The sequence below is a fragment of the Barbus barbus genome, assembly GCF_936440315.1.
Source record: "Barbus barbus genome assembly, chromosome: 6".
NCBI lineage: Eukaryota > Metazoa > Chordata > Actinopteri > Cypriniformes > Cyprinidae > Barbus > Barbus barbus.
The window spans coordinates 1,917,830-1,938,656 of NC_136734.1; the positions used below are offsets into that span (position 1 = coordinate 1,917,830).

General features: G+C 37.9%; 1 protein-coding gene across 1 annotated transcript in view; it reads right to left on the reverse strand.

The window, feature by feature from the left end:
• Positions 1–20,827, reverse strand: part of LOC306871740 (peripheral-type benzodiazepine receptor-associated protein 1-like) — a gene marked incomplete at its 5' end in the record, with an annotated part of 102,173 nt that overhangs the window by 17,887 nt on the left and 63,459 nt on the right. Inside the window, 15 exons of the mRNA XM_079419865.1 lie at positions 393–935; positions 1,687–2,169; positions 2,941–3,092; positions 4,113–4,991; positions 6,660–6,769; positions 6,985–7,091; positions 10,228–10,448; positions 15,109–15,271; positions 17,206–17,238; positions 17,425–17,475; positions 18,028–18,132; positions 18,233–18,355; positions 19,099–19,188; positions 19,540–19,623; positions 20,505–20,666. Of these exons, the coding sequence (XP_079275991.1) occupies positions 393–935; positions 1,687–2,169; positions 2,941–3,092; positions 4,113–4,991; positions 6,660–6,769; positions 6,985–7,091; positions 10,228–10,448; positions 15,109–15,271; positions 17,206–17,238; positions 17,425–17,475; positions 18,028–18,132; positions 18,233–18,355; positions 19,099–19,188; positions 19,540–19,623; positions 20,505–20,666 (3,306 nt within the window). The remainder of the gene's footprint in view (positions 1–392; positions 936–1,686; positions 2,170–2,940; positions 3,093–4,112; positions 4,992–6,659; positions 6,770–6,984; positions 7,092–10,227; positions 10,449–15,108; positions 15,272–17,205; positions 17,239–17,424; positions 17,476–18,027; positions 18,133–18,232; positions 18,356–19,098; positions 19,189–19,539; positions 19,624–20,504; positions 20,667–20,827) is intronic.

Consider the following 20,827-nt stretch of genomic DNA (forward strand, 5'->3'; position numbering starts at 1 on the left):
TACAACAACTTCAACACAGTTTTCTGAGACAATAGGACAGGGGTGTCCAATTCTGCTCCTGAAGAATTAAGTTGCAACTTGCCCCAATACACCTGTCTGGAAGTTTCTAGTAGTTCCAAACACCTTGATTAGCTGGTTCAAGTGTATTTAACTGAAGTTGGAGCTAAACTTTGTAAAACAGTGGCCCTCCAGGAGCAGGACTTGGCACCCCTGCACTAGGACAACAAAATGTTTCAAATAATTAAGGTGTTTCTCTGCTGGATTAAATAAGTATATAAAGGAAGGAAGATTAGCTCTGAGGGCAATTGTAAGATAATAAAATGAGTGCAGTCCAAAATGATAACAACTGCACAGGGACACACATGGTCTCAAGATTTGGTTTGGAAACTGGCCTTTATTCGAGGTTGAGGTACAGGCCGCAGGAACTCCTCCATGGATACAAGCCTGGTGTTTTCCCTGTCCTCCTCGGGCTCTGACTCAAAAGGTGACGGATTGGGAGGCCTCAGTGGGTGCGTATCTGGGATATCGAGAGGGTCCTTTCCTGGGATATTGATTTTGGGGGAGGTGGAATTGGGTGGTGGTGGTGTGTGAAGTTTGGCACGTGGGTCCTCCAAGAAGTCGGAGAGGGAGGCAACAGGACGCAGGCCTCCTGGGCTGTCTGTCTCTCTGCTTGGGTTCTGCACAGCAGGAGCCACACTGGACTGCGCTGGCACTGATGCAGGTACAACAATAGGTGAAGGTATGGGCGCAGACATGGGCACAGGCATGGTGGTTGGTGCCGGCACAACTACAGGACCTGGCACTGTCATGGACACTGGTGTGGGCATGGGTCCTGGTGTGGTCAAGAGAGCAGGTACAGCCATGGATGTTGGTGAAGCAACAGGCGCAGGCATGACCACGGGTGCAGGTGTAACCATGGGCGTAGATACACTCACCTGTTGATGGAGATGCTTTATTAGCTTACAAATATTACTATTCAATCAGATCATTCACAATACTTATTCCCAACTAATTTCCAATATTAAACAGAACCCACACATCCCAGATCTCTGCACACTGACAATGTATCAGCCAACTCAAGAAAAAAACAATTCTATATTAGGAATGAGGATAGGGTAAAGCAGAAAATTAAGGTTATAGCAGAAGTGTACTGATCCTAGGCCAAATTGACAGATCTAAATTTTAGTGAAAAGTCATGGGTGTTTTCTAAACAATAACATTAACTGGGAAGGCATGTTTTATGAAGACATACAATAATTTTGTGTGAGGAACAGATCAAAATTTAACATCCACTGCAGTTATAAAATCTCTTTTATGTTTAAGTATTTTTAAATATGGCACAAAGAGATGCCCCAGGGTTACAAGCAGAGGGCCATTTACAGTGAATAATTGTTTGCGATCTAGTCATACAGAACACTGTTATAATACTTTTATGGTACTCTTCATCACTTATGGATCTTCATAGCATAAATCCCCATTCATTTTTACAATATGGAAAAGAGCACCGTGGATATTCTATTAAACATCTCCTTTTGCACTATAAAGAATAAAGAAACTGGTACAAAACGTGGGCAAACGATAACATTTTCATTTTTGGCTCTTAAAGCATATATGCTAATTACTTATTATTTGCACATACAGTAGTGACTAAAACTGTAGACAAGTAGATTTTTAGTTTAAACTCACCATTGAGTTAGTACGTGAGACACATAGCGACAGTGCCTCCTGTACTAGCATGGGTGCAGCTGATGTTGGGTTTGCCCAGGCTTCTACATAGGAAGCAGGAGACGGAGATGCCTCACGAGTGGTTGCATTGGGTGTATTGATATAGAGTCCCCGAACAGGACCAGTGGTGTGTTCATCCAGTGTAGCAGCATGTGGCAGAATGGACATTTTGGCAGCAGAGAGAGATGTGGCACAGACAGCAGGATCTGGGTTGGCACTGGCCGTGAGGACACTGACGGTGGCTGGCACAGACTGGCATTGAGACAATGAGGCACCGGACATGACGGCAGGCAATTTGGCGGGCACATTCACCGGCAATGAGTCCACAGACTCACCAAAAGCTGACATGGTCCGCACGGTGAGCTCACGGGCTGCCTGTAATGTTTGGATCTGAGATGGACCAATCAGAGCACTGCCTGCTGTGGGTGACGACACCTCTAATACCTGTGGACAGAGGTGAGAGAGTTTTACATGCACATTTATTGTAGAAATTAGGGCTGCACGATTAATCGAAATTGGGGTCGAAAATTCTATTAAATCGTCTGGTTTAGTGTTTGCGATTATGAAAGCTCTTATACGCAGCTTGTCAGTGAAGTATAGCTCTGTGATCAGTAGTAAATGCTGCAACACGTGTCAAACATCTTTCCAGACATGAGAAGCATCTATGAACCTCTTGTACAAAAAAATACCACATTTATTAACATTTTTACTCCAAACTCACTTCATAAAATCAGTCGAGAGTTTGAAATAAAATCCTTCTGTGAGATGATGTGGCTTCTTACACAGAATAAGGCATGCAGCTTATTTCATAGTACTCTATGCAGTGTTAAAGGCTACGTCGATTAGCATTGCATTGTAAATATAATTTATTATGAAAATGATAATAATAGTCATGTCACATTGAATTAATGAAAGCAGTTGAATATTCTGTTTATTCAGCTACAGCTATAGGGATTTCCTGGAACAAGGTGCTTCACCTTTCTTCTGCGGGGCATATTTGGAGTTTAAGTGCAAGAAGTGCCCTCTGGCCTTCGGATGGAGCAGTATTTACTACTGATCACCCTGCTTCACTGACAAGCTGCACATTAAAAAAAAAATCTAACAAAAAATGTAGCTTTTGCCTAATCGCGATTGCAGTTTCATTCTGATTAATCGTGCAGCTCTAGTAGAAATCATAATATAAAGTGGACTTTTCAGAAGAATTCTCTGGTTCACCTTCTTCTTGTCAGCATAGATGGTGTAGCCAGTGACTCGTACACCATTGGACGTCCCAGCGGCATTTATAGTAACGGGAAGCCAGCTGATCTGAGCTATTCCCGGAGATGGGCCCTGCTCCAACTGCACATCCAAAGGAGCATCAGGAGGACCTGGAGGACAAGGGTAAAGGGCAAACCAAAGGATGTTAAAGTTAACATTAGATCAAAAAGGACTTTTACTTCGTGTTGGGGAAAGTTATTTTTTAAAGGTGGGGTATGTATTTTTTTCAAAAACGCTTTAGAAAACGAGTTGGGGCCGAGTACCAAAACAAACTTGTAGCCAATCAGCAGTAAGAGGAGTGTCTACTCATGATGAGGGGGAGAGAGAGCACTCGGTGCACAGGACGGACATTAGCCAAACGACGACAGAATGATAGAGATGGCGGATAAAAATGTCTGCAGAACAGAAGTTTTATACCGTGTCTACACCGGACGCGACAGTCGTCGTGTTGCGCCGCGCTACAACAGCTAAAGTCTGTCTACACTGGATGTGACAAAGCGACCGTTGAAAATCATTTGAAATTTGTTTCAAAAATAGAACGTGGCAGCAAACCATGTTCAGTAAACAAATCAGTAAACCTGGTTCCGTGATTAGTTGTAAATCTCCATCACCTGCTTTCAGATGAAGCGGCATTTACTACACAGAGCCGTAGTTCACTGACAAGCTACACAATTTGGGCTCATAATGGCAGATGAATCGCCTGCGATAATGAACGTGACATTGCGTAGCTTGTCAGTGAAAAAGACAGTCGCATGTAATATATCGTGCAGCCCTACATGGTAGTATGGTTGGTTTTATTCATTTTGAGGAATACTGAATCTGGTTTTGTGCAGGTGAGATGAGTAAACATGTTCATATTTAGTCTAGAACTACAGTAAGCATCATGTTCACAAAGCGCACACCATGCCTCTGACACTTACTCGTGATTTCTCTCAACATGGCAACACGAGAGCTGTCCGTCAAGCTGCCGTTACTTATTTGAAAAAGTAACAGACATTTCCTTCTAATATTAAAAAGTAATGTGTTACTTTATTAGTTAATCTTATTACGTAATGCATTACCCCAACACTGCTCTTAATACATGTTCCTAGTCTTGTTGTGAACATCATCAGTGAATCTTTGCATCTCACCTGCAGTCAGGGTTGTGAAAGAGGTCACTGCGGTTTTGCGTTCTCGGCACTCCGGTGGTAGTTCCCAGGCTGTGCGGTGCGGCCTGGCCTCCACTTTAATGTTATATTGCATGTTGGGTGTGAGGTTGCTGAGGCACAGTGAATAGCATCCCGCTTTTACCAGCTCACACTCCTCGTTGTTCAAAGACACAATGTGCACATAGTTACTGTTGCTAGGCAGCCAGGTTAGGCTGGCCGAGGTAGCCGTTATGCGTTCAACGCGCAGATGTGTTGGTGCCACGCTCACGTCCCGTCCGACTAGGATACTGCAACGCAGCTGATCCGAGTTGCCTCGCTCTGTCAGACACTGCACCGCAATCCGATACGCCTTCTGCGTGAAATCCAGCCTCTCCAGAACGGCCTTCGTTTGGGTACCAAATGGCACGTTGAGTCGCAACTCGTGGTCCACGTAGACATTATAGCTAAACACAGAACCCCAGCCGGCTGGGACCAGCGGAGACTCCCAGCCAATGATGACACTCTTGGCTAACTGCTTGATTAGCGCTAGCTTGCGGGGGTAAGGCACAGTTTCCACCCCAACCTCCTCTAGATCCAAGTCTAAGCCGTTAGTGAGTGGGATGGCCAGGGCAGGGTTAGCTTTGGCATTGTGACCAGGAGCCGAGGCTGTTGTGGAGGTCTCCGTCCTCTCGGAGGCGCTGTGGGCGAAGCGTAAGTGGTGTTGGTGCAGCCGCTCACTGCCGCTGTGGAAGCTGCTCTCCTGGAAGGAATTGTGGGACGTATCGCCAGCCTGGTGAGGGTGCGAGCTCATAAAGTCATCATCCGACACACGCTCCACAAAGTTGGAGGGAACGAGGCCTCTTCTGCCATCCATTAGCTCGCCTACAAAGGGTGACAGAAAGATTAACAATTGTTGTCAGTAATAGGAAGTGTTGTTGAATGAAATTTAAACTAGATTTTAAGTTAAGAAGTGAGAACTGAATTAGCTTTTTGCATTTTCTGGGTAAAAGTGTGATGAGAAGTACACACGCATGCATACATATATAATGTACAGTGCCGTGAAAAGGTTTTTGCCCCCTTCCTGTTTTTTTTTTTTACATTTTTTTTACATTTGTCATACTTAAAAGATTCAGATCCTCAAATTAATTTTAATATTACACTAAGATAACCCAAGTAAATACAAAATGCAGTTTTGAAATGATGATTTCATTTATTAAGGGAAATAAGCTGTCCAAATCTGCCTGGCACTATGTAAAAAAGTAATTCCCCCCTTAAATCTATGGTTGTGCTACCTTTTGCAGCAACAACTGCAATCAAGTCTTTCACATCACTGTGGAGTAATTTTGTCCCACGCTTCTTTGCAGAATTGTTTTAATTGAGCCACATTGCAGGATTTTCGAGCATGAATGGACTGTTTAAGGTCATGCCACAGCGGACTTTGACTTGGCAACTCCAAAACCTTAATTTTGTTTTTCTTGAGCCATTCAGAGGTGAACTTGCTGGTCTGTTTGGGATCATTGTTCTTCTGCATAACCCAAGTGCACTTGAGCTTGAGGTCACAAATTGATGGCCGGACATTCTCCTTCAGGATTTTCTGACAGAGTGCAGAATTCATGGTTCCAACAATTATGGCAAGTTGTCCAGGTCCTGAAGCTGCAAAGCAGCCCCAGATCATCACACTACCACCACCATGTTTGACTGTTGGTATGATGTTCTTTTTATGAAATGTGTGTTGGTTTTATGCCAGATGTAACGGGACACACACCTTCCAAAAAGTTATACATTTTTTTTGCATCAGTCCACAGAATATTTGCCCAAAAGTCTATGGGATAATTAAGATATTTTTTGGTAAATGTGAGACGAGCCTTTGTGCTCTTTTTGGTCAGCAATGGCTTTTGCCTTGGAACTCTCCTATGGATGCCATCTTTGCCGAGTCTCTTTCTTATTGTTGAATCATGAACACTGACCTTAACTGAGGCAAGTGAGGCCTGCAATTCTTTAGATGATGTTCTGGGTTCTTTTATTTCCTCCTGGATGAGTCGTCGTTGCGCTGTTGGAGTAATTTTGGTAGGCCGGCCACTTCTGGGAAGGTTCACCACTGTTCCAAGTTTTCTCCATTTGTGGATAATGGCTCTGACCGTGGTTTGCTGGAGTCCCAAAGCCTTAGAAATGGCTTTATAACCCTTTCCAGACTGATACGTGTCAACTATTTTGTTTCACATCTGTTCTTGAATTTCCTTAGATCGCGGCATGATGTGTTGCTCTTTAAGCATGCTTCACTTTGTCAGACATGTTCTATTTAAGTGATTTCTTGATTCAACAGGTCTGGCAGTAATCAGGCCTGGGTGTAGCTAGTGAAATTTAACTCCGCTTTCTAAAATAATGTGGTTAATCGCAGTTCTTGTGATTTAACAGGAGGGGGCAATTACTTTTTCACGTAGGGCCAGGTAGGTTTGGAAAGCGTTTTTCCCTCAATAAATAGAATTTAAATAAATAAAATAAAAGTATTAAAATTGTAAAAAAAACGTAAAAAAAATTGAATAAACTCACCCTCATAAAAGCCATCATCATCCATGTCTCCATAGACGTAAATGTACTCTCCTGCTGTGAGGGGCAATTCGACCTCTGGGTTATCATTAGGACCATCATAGGGATTGTAACTGCATTTAGAAAATAAAACCAGCCTCCATTTAAAGTGTGTTATTTGATCGATGTTAAGATACTTTCCCAGTTTAATATGCAGAGACAACTGTATCATTTAAATAAACCATTCACAGGTTGATTTTCTCCATGACACTGTTGATGATCATGGCAGTTTAGCATATGTAGTAAGCTCGTAAGCAGAAATCAATAAATTAAGTTAAATGCGGTTTACCTGTACCGTGCGATGAAGACCTGGAGTTTCGCTGCTCCTTTACTGACCGAATACGGCGCCGGAGAAACATCAATATCCAGCTCCTCAACTTCACTAGCAGTGTCCACCTGAAACACACACTCAGAATATTGAACACATAGGATAGTAAAATCAATAGGCTGAAATCTTTTAAATGGAAAGGAGAAACACTTTCCAGATGTTTTGATGTTTTATTTCCAATCAAACTATGGTATGATTCTAATTACAAAGATGTCTGCATGGACAGATTGCATGATGCCCTCATATTCAAAAACCATGAGCAAAACTCAAAAAACTAAATCTAAATCACAAAAAGACAATACCTATGCAAGCATTGTGCTCATTTATCTCATATTATGCAGCACATGCAGAATGTCCATTTTTCAATAATAATAATAGGTTTGTGGTTTAATAAACTTGCAGAGTCAGCTGCTGAAATCATCTAAATATAGTGCTGCTGTGAGTAAGAAGTAAATGGAGGCATGCAGGCAGTATTTATAGCTCAAGGGTAAAACCCTTTTATGGATAATCACTTACAACTACTACAACCTTCATAATCCAGCAGCACTGCTCAGGATTATCTCACTGAATATCAGCTTTAGACAGCTGCACAGGCGCCGAGAGCGCCTGCACTCTGACCCGGGAACAGTTTTTAAACTTCACAGCTAAAGCTCAAACGCTTCAAGGTAAACTCATTCATGAAATCTAACCCAGACAGAACCAACAAATAGCTGGCATGCTAGATGATTCAACACAAAAATAGTGCAGCAAAACAAGCTGCTCTGCATGAGTTGTTAAAGACATTTTGAAGTCCTAGTTCATGTCAAAAAATGTGTACAGACCCCTGTACTAGTCATATGTACTTATAAGCAGTTAAAAAAAAAAAAATTAATATAACATTGAAGTAATTATTATATTTTCAATTACATTTTATTCTCCAGTTTTTATTTTTTATTATATTTTAAGTTTGATTTTGTAATTTTTTTTCTTTTTTAAATATGCCTATTTATTTATTTTTTTGTCTTTTTTATCATGCCTATTTATTTATGTAATATTATATATAAATTATTTGAACTAGTAATAGTTTTTTATGTCTATTTAGTTTTTACTCATTTTTATTTCCGTTTTTGTTTTGGTCATTTTTATTAATAAAATAAAAAATAAAAACATTTGCTGACCCCTGCACTAGACACATGGACTTTTATTGCAATAGTACAAATATACTGTTACAGTTTGTTTTATTTTTTGGTTATATTTTGAATTCATTTTTACCTCCCCCCACCCATTTCTTATATTTTTTTATTTGATTACATTTTTACTTCCGTTTTAGTCATTCTGTTGTTTGTCTTTTTTTTAATGTTAAACATTTTATTAGTTTTTTATAGCTTCTTAGTTTTTATTTAAGTTGTTTTAGTAGTTTTAGTTCTTGAACTAAAGTATTTTATTTTATTTGGCTTAACATTTGTTTAAATTACCATGTTTTTTTATGTATACAGTTCCCTCCATAAGTATTGGAACAGTAAAGACAAAATTGCTCTGTTGGCTGTGGAGTCAAGACATTTGCAAATATGATTAAAATATGAATATGAGACAAAAATACAGAATGTCACATTTTATTATTAGCCGTTTCAACACATACATGTTTTACCAAATAATAAAAACAGTACTTTTAGAGTTCATCCCACTCATTGATGAGAGCATAAGTATTGGGACAGTTGAACATAAGGCAGATATAAAAGATTAAAAGCTATTATTTAGTTGCAGATCCCTTGCACACAATCACAGCAGTGAGTCTGTGACCCATAGACATCACCAGACTCTTGCTCTCATCCTTTGAAATACTTTTCCCAGCCTTTAATGAAGCCAATCCCAATTGTTGCTTGTTTTGGGGAGTTTCTGCCTTTACTCTCCTCTCCAGCTGCTGAAATTCATGTTCAATCAGATTTAAATCTGGAGATTGACTTGGGCAATCTAACACTTTCCATTTCTTTACTCTTATAAACTCCTTGACTGAACTGGCAGGGTGTTTTGGGTCATTGCCCTGATGCAATATGAAGCACTTCCCAATGAATCTGGTGGCATTTTCTTGAATATTGGTAGGCAAGATGGTTTTGTACCCTTCCAAATTCATTCTGTTACTGTCATCATACATTAAGTCATCAGTAAAGTTGAGAGGGCCTGTTCCAGAGACAGCCATGCATGCCCATGCCATGACACCACCTCCACCATGCTTTACAGATGAGGCTGTATGCTTGGGATCATTGCAGTTCAATTTTTTAATAAAGGTTCATCTTTGTCTCATCGGTCCATAAACACAGATCCAAAACTCTTCTGGCTCACCTTTGTGCTTTTTTGCAAACTCTAATCTTGTCTTTCTATGTTTGGTGCTGGTCAGAGGTTTGCATCTTGCTGTGTAGCATCTGTAATTCTGTGTCAAAGTCTCCTGAGGACAGTAGATTGTCAGAGCATCACCCAGCTTTCTGGAAGTTGTTGGTGATTTTACAAACACGTCTTTTAGGATTCATTTTCACAGCTTTTATGATTTGTCTGTCATCAACTACTGTTGTTTTCTCAGCCGATCAGGTCGTTGTTGGTTGCTGGTGGTTTCCAAATTCTTGATTTCTCCATGTCCTTTGTTTTTGCTAGAGCTCTAACTGACTTCCTCTTTTCTTTTAGCATCCAAATTGCTTGCTTTTCTCTCAAAGTCAGCTCCCTCGTCTTCATCCTGGTTTGTGTGTGTCATCATCGAATGCAAGATTCAGAATACAGAAGTAATGGATATAACTGATACGACACATTCCCTGCTTTTAATATCTGAAGAATTATTGCAACAGGACACAGCTGATCACTTTGAAAGACCTGTGAGGCAACTGCTCCAATACTTAAGCTCACATCAGATAGAGGGATGAAACTCTAAAAGTGCTGAACTTCTTAGCTGGTAAAACATCTATGTGTTGAATCACCCAATAATAAAATGTGACATTCTGTAGTTTTGTCTCATATTCATCTTTTAATCATATTTGTAAATGTCTTGACTCTACAGCCAACAGAGCAATTTTGTCTTTACTGTTCCTATACTTTTGGAGGGCACTGTATATTTAGTTTAAGGTTAATGATAACAACTCTAATCCAGCTGTCTAACAAACCTGGCACTGTATATTACAAATATTGCCTCTTTTTGCATCTACTAAATGCATTTGTGTAAACACTGGTAGCTCCTCTCACCTCATGTGTAGGGCTGGCCTTTCGGGGGCTGGCTGGGTGAGATCCAGCAGATTTGGGTGAGAGGTGAGTGGTCTCAGATCTGGGTGGTGTAGGGCTGGACGTGGACCCGGACTTCACGCAGATGGCAGGCAGCTCTCTGTGTTTGACGGTCGGTGAGCGTTCGGGACGAGACAGTTCAGCTGCGTGTGGCGTGGAGCCCGTCCGCAAAACCGCAGCCACATCTAACATGCAACGATTGCAGAGAAATACAACTTAAAATAATGCTGATTGTAAATTTTATATGATATTGAGATGTCCTAAGGATGCACCGATATATCGGCCAATAATCAATATTGGCTAATAAAAAGCAATTATCATCACTACCAATCTAAGTCTCAGCTCTCAAATAAAGTCCATTTTATCACAAATTCAACAATAAATGTTGTTTTAATGATCTTAAATGAGGCGTGACAGATGATCATTGTAGTTCAAGAGGCAGTGCAGAGCGTGAGTCTCTTACACTTTAATACAAGTTATAGCATGAAATATACATGAGTGAACATCAGAAGGTGTTAAAAGATAGTCAACTTACCGAAATGTATGATGTCTCATATAATCACTCAATCAGTGTTTCAACCAAAAGAAAGACGTCAAATAAAACAGCTTGTGAACGATATATGTCACTTAACGTTGCATTTACTTCAGTCAAGTTATCCAGTGTTCACAGTTCATTAGTTGGCTATAAAAACACTGGAGGGAAATCTGTAATAAAGACAAGTTTTTATTAAAACTACCTTATGTGCAGTTGCATTGTATACAAATGTTTTTATTTGACTGTGACTATTACAGTTTGACTGTGACTATTTGACTATTATATATTAAAATAAATAGCACTGAATATAATAGTTTTGTTGTTAATTTTAACCCCCAACATTATATTCCAAATGAGAAGGCTCTCTGTATATTTTACAGCATTAATTCGGAGAGATTTTTTTCCCTTTAAGAAAACTAAACTATCGGTCTCAGCAGATATCATTCTGAATAATCGGTTATCGGTAGGAAAATTTAGTATCGGTGCATCCCTAGTATGTCCTCAATGAGACAGTGAGCTAAACATGCATGTGTGTGTGCGCACAGATGTGGGATAATGCTTTGAGCTGCGATTTACATGCATGTGTTCATGTGTCTAGTCGACCCCTGTGATCTACAGGTTAGAATCAGGGCTGATTAAATGAAAACCATCTGCTTGCAGAAGGGTCATGACCCCAGTCACTGTAAGACTACAGTAGAAATCATTCTTTGACCGTCATCTACTCACTCTGCTCACATTCATGCATTGTTTGCTTGCTATAAAATGTCATTTTCATTGAGAATTTTCACCTGCAGCTTTAACAGACTTAATTATATTGCAGAGAATTAATTAGAAAAAGCAAATAAAAACACAAAAATGCATAGCAGAAACTAAAATGTGCATGTTAACATTTAAACATGCTGTTACTTGTGTGCTAAACCTAATAATGCATCCAGACCTAAAGATCAGAACTATGTTCAGAATGGAGTACTTACAGTACATACAAACAGTACATACTGTACTCAGTCCTACCGTGTAAAATTAGTACATGAAACAGTGATGGACTACGCCACACTTTGGCCTTACTAGGTTGCATGTTTAATTTCGTAAGTAATAAGCAATTATCATCTTAGAAATATTCAGTTACTTTACATTCTAATCCAATTTAATGCAAAAATGCCACTTTTGGCAGTTTGATTAAATAATGAGTCAAAAATGTCACAAATGACAGCTGATATTACTTCAGTTCATTAGTTGAGTCAATTGCATTGTATGATAAATTGCTCTTTTGTATGCTGCTAATTTTTTTAAAAAGTAGATCCTTCAGGAATTTCATGCGTATGAAAATGTTAATTTTGTATTTACACTAAAAGCCATATATTTTGAATAATTACTTAAAAAAAAAAAAAAATACAGAAAAACAGCAATATTGTGAAATTTATTCATGTGACGAGAAAGCTGAATTTTTTGCAACCACAAGTTACTGCTCAGTTATTATTATTAATGGTTCTTATTATAATCAATTTAAAAAAAAAGTTTTTACTGCTTAATATTTATGTGGAAACAGTGAAACATTTTATTCAGGATTGTATGTATTTGAATTATGAATTTAAAGTTCAAACGGACAGCAATTATTTTACATGTTCAGCAAGAATGCATTAAAGTGATCTAAAGACATTTATAATGTATATAATTCAGCTTTGATCACAGGAATAAATTATATTTTACAATATATTCACATAGAAAATAGCTATTTTAAATTGTAATAATATTTCACTGTTTTTACTGTATTTTTGATCAAATAAATGCAGCCTTTGTGAGCATAAGAGACTTATTACAAACTTTTGGCCAGTAGTGTATGTATAAATAAGCATTACTGTAAAATTAATAAGTAATGTAATAAGTAATATACTTGTAAACCATTGTGAACATAGTCCAGCAGCAGCTGTCATTAAGCATGGATCACCATGATGAATTCTGATTGGTCCATCAGAATAAAGCAGCCAATCATATCCTCACAAAGCTGAGAGACATGCAATGTGCTTCCAATTGCATAAGTGATAATATGACAAAAAACAAACCAAACCTATGTTAACAAGGTGAGATCTGCAAACAGTACGACCATCAACATCAACTAAATAGCAAAGCGATTTATTTTATGGTTCAGGATAGGGGTGGGCGTTATGATTGACTGGTTTCTCACGGTATATACCATCATATCGCCCAGCTCTAGCTCAGGAATGCACATATTAAACTCTTCATGGATGTGACCACTACCGCCCACTGCTCACCACACGGTCACACTCCATGTGTTATTCATGCAGGCGGACACGTGACATCACAGCCTAGAACCAAACTGAATTCAATAGTACCAGGCTCAGAGGTGTCACAGAGGGCTTCATTACCCTCCAAACTCCAGAACGCGATGTCTTCCCATGAGGCATTTGTGCCTGGAAAAAGAGGGGATAATGCAGAGGCAATCCACTTATGGATCTCAGACACTGTGCTCCAAAACCTAGTGAGCTGCCAACCTAGACATGATAAAACATCATAGGTGTGACCCGACTCTAAAGCTGGTCCAAAAGTTCAGCAACAATGCTATGTTACTTTAAAAGACAGGTTGTTTTGGCCTAATTCTATGGCAACACACTATAGTGTGTACAGAAACCCAGAATGCACAATCACAGAAAAAATCAAGAGAAATCTATCATCATTATAGATACACAACCGTTCAAAATTTTGGGGTCGGTACGATTTTTAAAGGTTTTTAAAAAGGACTCTCTTCTGCTCACCAAGACTGCATTTATTTGATAAAAAATACACTAAAGGCTATAATATTGTGAAATATTACAGTTTAAAATAACTGTTTTCTATTGTAATGTATTGTAAAATGTAATTTATTTCTGTGATCTGCAGCTGTATTTTCAGCATCATTACTGCAGTCTTTAGTGTCACATGATCTTCAGAAATCATTCTTATGCTGATTTGCTGCTCAAGAAACATTTCTGATTATTATTAATGTTGAACACAGTTGTGCTGCTGAATATTTTCATGGAAAGACTGATACATTTATTTTTCAGTACTCTTTGATGAATAGAAAGTATAAAAGAACAGTATTAATTTGAAACAGAAATCTTTTGTAATATTATAAAAGTTTTTACTGTCACTTTTGATCAATTCAATGCATCCTTGCTGAATAAAAGTATTTCTTTAACAAAAAATCATACTGACCCCAAGCTTATACCCTATATTGAGTACTGAATATAACATCAATTAAAAAAATAATTAAAAAAAGGAACTGTTTTGCTGTATATTTTTAGAAATGTAATGGTATGAGCATTATTAACCTAGAAACTAATTTAGTGCTGGGCAACGATTAATCCAAGTTTTTGTTTACATAATATATGTATGCATACAGTGTATTTTTATTATGTATATGTACAAATTATATTATTATTATTATTATATATTATGTACAAAGACACACACATACAGTATATATTTAGAAAATATTTACATGTATATATTTATATAATTTATATTATATATAAATATATTTAATATATAAACATATCATATTTTCTTTAAATATATACATGCATGTGTGTGTGTGTATTTATTTATATATACATAATAAATATACACAGTACACACACATATATTATGTACACATAAGCTTTTATTTTGGATGTGATTAATCACAATTAATCATTGCCCAGCACTACTACTAATAATAATAATAATATCAAACAGCCACTGGAATCAAGTCTCTGTGCACTTCACATATAAAAGTGTTGCTGAGTGTTGCAAATCATTCACATAACTAGCTGCATTTCATTTAGGATGCTGAGACTGATGGCTGTGTAGACAGCGAGCTCACTAGGCTTTAGGCTACTGTTTCATCTCACATCAGTGGACCAATGCACAAGACCAAACTCTGTAAACAATCACAACAAACTACTCCGAAAAATTGAGAATGGAAAACTGGTTTTGCAGCATTTCATCTTGAGGTACAGAGCTAAAAGGAAAACCGCCGCTTTTGTTTTGGTCTACATTTACAACAGGAATCGACAAGACAAGAACTCGGTTACTCAAGAATTAATACTTGCACAGCAGTTTCATGTGCTCAAAGAAACAAAACGGCGACAATACTAGAGAATAACAACGACCACCCACAATTCTTCAATAAACAGCCTCAAACCAAACCAATCAGCTGTGAAATAAATCAACAGCACTGCAAACTTTGATTTGATGCAAAAACCCTCATTTCAATCTGAAAGAACACAAAAGCATCTGTTGTATGTCGTGTAATGATCGGGATTTTATCTTACCGGTCTCACTGGACAGGCCGACCCCATTGGTCAGCTGGGTCAGGCTGGGGCCCGTCAGGTCGATCTTTGAGGCCTGAACCCTGAATTTGTCCAGTTCCTGTGACAGCATCCCGAACTGCTCGCTCTGACTGCGGCATTTCTCCTCCAGCTCCCGAACTTTTGCCTGCACACAAGGTCGACATTAATATGCAGGTATTACTTAATATTCATGAGGGGCATTAATACTTTAAACATATCAGCTTTTCTAATGAGGAAATCCAGATGCTATTAGTCAGCCAAAGCAATGAATGATGCACTGCACATGTGGGATTAGCCAATCAGAGCATGAGATGATGTGATGAAGATGGCATCATCTACAATTGGGCAAGTCTCTTGTGTCAAATTATAGATTAATCATCTAAATGAAAATATCTAACTCAGAGGTCAAGATGAGCTATCAGTTCTTTTGATTTTCAAGACGTTTTTGTGAACTTCAGGATATTAATCTCAGTGGAAAGTTCTTCAAAAAAAAAACGTAACCTAAAAAATAAACATAACTGTAAATGAGTTTGAGACTATAAAAATTATTATTTTAAAATATTTAAAGAAAACATCTTATGGAGGTGCAAATTAGGGAAAAAATATATAACTGCATACTCGCTTATAAGTTTTCTGATAAATATTATTTATCATCCAACAGATGAAAATCACAAGTCTGAAGTACATTTTATCTTTATAAAAAAGCATCTCGCAACACAATAAAGGTTCATAAATAAAGCAGTGAGTAAAATGGAGGTAAACAGGACAAAGGAAAGGGGCTAAAGCCATTTTGCTGAGTGTAAAACAAACATGTAGTAAAAGCATTAAAAACTCAAGTGTGTGAGTACGGTGAGCTAGTTTCACTTCCGGCTCTGTGGTTCAGTTTCCTGGCACACAGAGAGCAAGGCTCAAAAACACACACACACACACACACACACACACACACACACACACACACGCACACACACACAGGTTGACTGTCACTTGTTCAGTCAGTGCTTAAACTCTAAAAATAAAGAGTTTCCTGTAAAACTCTCACCTCTAAAGGTTGTGTGTCACATTAAAACTTTAAGTGTCACATTTAACGTTAAGACATTACATAGAAAATAGTTAGCAAAATGCATTTGCATATTGCAACACAAAAAGCTGCTCGGCACCAACTAATAAAACTACACTTTTAGGAGGGTTTCTGTTGTTCCTGTTGCACTTGAGTGTTAAAAACTTTGTCTAGTTGAGAAATCCTAAAACAGCTTGCACAAAACCACACACACAAGCTCTAGAAACTAAAGCAAAAAAGGGGGTTTTGGACCAAATGCATGTGTTTTGAGCAGGTCTGATACCTGCATGCAGTCCAGTGTTTTCTGGTTAGCGGCCACAAAACACAAAGTATAGGACAGAAAGAGAGACAGGAAACATCATGCATTTCAGAAGTCGTCAGAGCAGATATTAGGTTAGATGATTAACGCAGCAGTCCAGGACCTGTCGAACCGCATCACTGCTGAATGCATCTAAAACCTCAAGACTCAAAATGCACAAAAACTGAGAGTATTATTAAGCTATTTTTCAGTTAGGAGGTACTAGAGTGAAATGCTTCATACTATATTTTTCTAGATCAAATGCAAGGTCAAGCAAGAAATCTGGGCTGAACACACTCAGAAACCAATCAGGAACCTGCTTGCAGCATCAAGATCAAGGGTTTGATTCCCACTGATACTGATATAGTGTAAAGGTCAAATGCAATATGAGTTACTTTGGATAAAATAAAGCAAATTACTGCTTTGAACACCATATTCAAGAGCTCTCTAAGCAATCTTAATGCTCATTCACACCTTGTTGAAGTAATGCTTAGTTTTATTTCATTTTAATTTGTTGCATATTGTTTATTTATTTTAATTTATTTAATTTGATTAAAATATAAATAGATGTTTTGGCAATACTGTATGTAAAAATATTACAAATTGGACTAGTAGGTAAACAGAGCCCTCTGCAGGTTGCACATACAATCAACAGTGGTGCAGTTTAGAGAGAGAAAAAGGAAATGCAACACATCAAACAGGAAGTGCACACTCTGTACTCTACCAGCTCTCTGTGCAATACGAGCTGCACCAGATCCTGAGAATGACACAACTCAGTTAAAACAACACACAAATACACAGTCATTAAACCCCAAGCATCATAAACAGACATTTTCTATCATCCACTCATCACAGCTCTTTAGTTAATGTCATTTAAAGGGTTAATTTCACAAGAAACTATCATGACAAACACAAAAGCAAAGCAATGAGAAGCAAAACTCACCTCCAGCATCTGCACAACACCTTCATGTTCTCTTTTAGCAAATAACTGAGCCTGTGGAAGCAGAGCACACTCTTTTACACAAAATCACACATATAATTGTCTCATAAATAACCATTTCAATTATACATTTACATGTATTAATTTACCAGATGCAATATGTGTAACATAAGCAATTTGTCACAGAACCATCACTATAAATAATAATACAATTTTAGCAAATAAGCAAAATTGAACACAAAATTGTCACAGTTTATGATGTTGTGACAGGGAGAGGCATGTAAAGACTGAATAACCACCACATACATCTGCTTTTCTCCTAACATTTTAAAGCAATATTATTGGTTCAATACCAGCATTATCAATTGCATTTGTGGCATAATGTCAATGGCACACTTTGATGCTCTGGTCTAAGCAGGCATAATATGTTGACATTATATATGAACATGCAGAAATGTGATTTATCACATAACCCTTGATTACAACCTATTTCAACAGATCATCAGGGTTTGCATTCAGGAATACGAAGCACAAACATTAGACTTGTTACTATATAAATTCCCATTAAAAGCAGAATTACTATGATAACAACAATGTGAAACTGACCCGCTGGAGTCGCTTGATTTCATCCTGTTTGAACTTGAGGATAGCCAGTGCCTGCTCATGCTCCAATTCCAGCTGCTGCCTGCGCTCGGCGACCTCTCGCATGTGCTGCCATCACACAAACACACACACAACACAAATAAACAAACCGTTTACACACCGAACGCAATGTGAACATGCTGAAAAACGGACTAAATGTGAGTATTACCTTTAGGACCTGCTCTAGGTTCTCCAGCTTTGCACGGAGTCGCTGGTTCTCCTCCAGAACTGAACTATGCTGAGCGTTCAAAACACAGAGCTGTTCCTTTAGCTCCTCATTTTCATCCTGCGACTACAGAAACACAGATTACACTAACCAAAGGGAGCATAAACACACCGTCACTTGCTCATCAATGGATGCTCTGCAGTGAATGGGTGCCGTCAGAATGAGAGTCCAAACAGCTGATAAAAACATCACAAAAATCCACAAGTAAGTTAACATCTTAAGAGGACAAAAGCTGAGTATTTGTAAGAAACAAACCCATCATTAAGATGTTTTAACCTTAAACCATCGCTTCCGGCTAAAATATCCATATTCAGAGTCCATAATCAATAATAACACTTCCTCCGGTGAAAAAGTCTATCTCCTGTTCTCGCTCACATCAAAATCCACCCACATATTTGTTTAGAGCTGTTTGGACTGTTTAGGCTTGTAAACGGTGCCTGATCTGTGCAGATTTCTCTCCTGACCCAGACCAGATTACTGAAGAAAGCAATATTATGGACAGAGGACTTAATGGTTTGAAGTTAAAAACATCTCAATGATGTGTCTTTTAGCTTCACAAGCCTTTAACTGATGGACTGGAGTGGTGTGGATTATTGTGATGTTTTTATCAGCTGTTTGGACTCTCATTCTGACGGCACCCATTCACTGAAGAGGAGTCATTGGTGGGCAAGTGATGTAATGACACTTCAATAAATCTGATGAAGATACAAACTCATCTACATCTTGGATGGCCTGAGGGTGAGCACATTTTTGGCAAATTTTCCTTTTTAAATTATTTTTAATATAACTTTAATTTGACAACGTTTCACCTTGTCGAGCAGCTGAGCCTTTCTCCTGAGGAGTTCTGTCTCCTCCACTAAGTGCTCATTTCTGCTGCGCTCGTCCACTAGCTGGTTCTCCTGTGAACACACACACACACACACACACACACACAAGTTTGTTTTTGTGACATCCCATAGGCATAATGGTTTTTATACTGTACAAACTGTATGTGCTATTGCCCTACACCTAAACTTACCCCTCACAGGAGACTGTGCATTTCTACTTTCCCCCCCAAAAAAACCTCACTCTGTATGATTTATAAGTGTTTTGAAAAGTGGGGACATGGGGCAATATCCTCATAAGTCACCTTCACCTTGTAATACCTGTCATTATACACATTTATTATGTCCTCATTTGTCACAAAAACGCACACACACACACGCACGTGACACAAACTGTAAGCATTAAAATAAAGCAAAGACACTCACCAAATCGAGACATCGTTTCTGTCTCTTCCGCACCTCATGCTCAAGCACTTCACATTCTTTCCTCTTCTTGCCCAACTCACTTTCCTGCAGAAACATCAAAGAACATGTTCAGAAACATAGATATATATTCATCAAATGACAAGAGAACCTCATGACTTTTGCAGTCATTCATAATTACTAAGGAAAAAAATAACTATAATAATAATCATAATATTATAATAATAATCTTTTTTTTAATAATTCAGAAAATGACAATATATATTCAATATTTTACAGCTGAACAACACTAGAAAGATTATATATCTACTAAGGGATTTGCAATTTTAAACATTAATTTAAAATAATTTAAATGTCATAAAAAAATAAATTGACTAATATAATGTATAACTATGCACATTAATTAATTATTATTAATCATCAAATGATCAACTAGTTTATTAGGCTCGGTGTCAGAGAATGTACTTTTTGGCATTTACTTTCATTCATTTAGCAAACGTTTTTATCCAACATAAGCAATTTGTCACAGATCCAAAAATAAACAATGAACATATTTAATAAATACATTTGTAATAAAAAATAAATATAATAATGCAATAAACAATAAATAATAATGATTTAAATAGTAAAGACTGCAAGTTTGAAAGACAAATAAAAAAAAATAGAAAAGAGCAATTTCTAAAATATAAAACTGAATATTTCACAGCTGAACAAAACTTTGAAGAGTCCCATGACTTTTTAAATTCTGTAAAATTTCCAAGTTTTCCATGACAGTGCATATTTATTTGTCCCAGACCCATTTCTTTCGTATATTTGTCACAGGCTCCCATGAATTCAGGCATTTTGGAATTTTTTAGGGTGGTTTGTTACTTGGAGTGCAAAATATGTGCATATAAAAGAGCTGATGTCAGTGTATAGATCTGATGTTAGTGTAAATGTACACACACACACACACATATATATATTACCAGCAACTGAAGACGCTCTTCTGTGGTCTGCTCTTCCCGGTGGGTGGAGCCTGTGCCCTGTTGGGGCTTCACTTGCGTCCCTGGCTCCTCCCCCTTTGCAGGAGTCTCCTCCCCCTTAACAGGGGTCTCATCTACTACTGCGGGAGGGGTTTCAAATGCAACCTGAAAATAAAACAACACTTATAAACTGTAACCAAACACAAATACTTCACCATAGGATAATGTATATGCTAATGACAACAAACAACTGGGTAAAACTCAAAGAAATATTTCACTCAAAAAGACTAAATCACATTTTGCATTAAAAAATGTAAGTACATTTC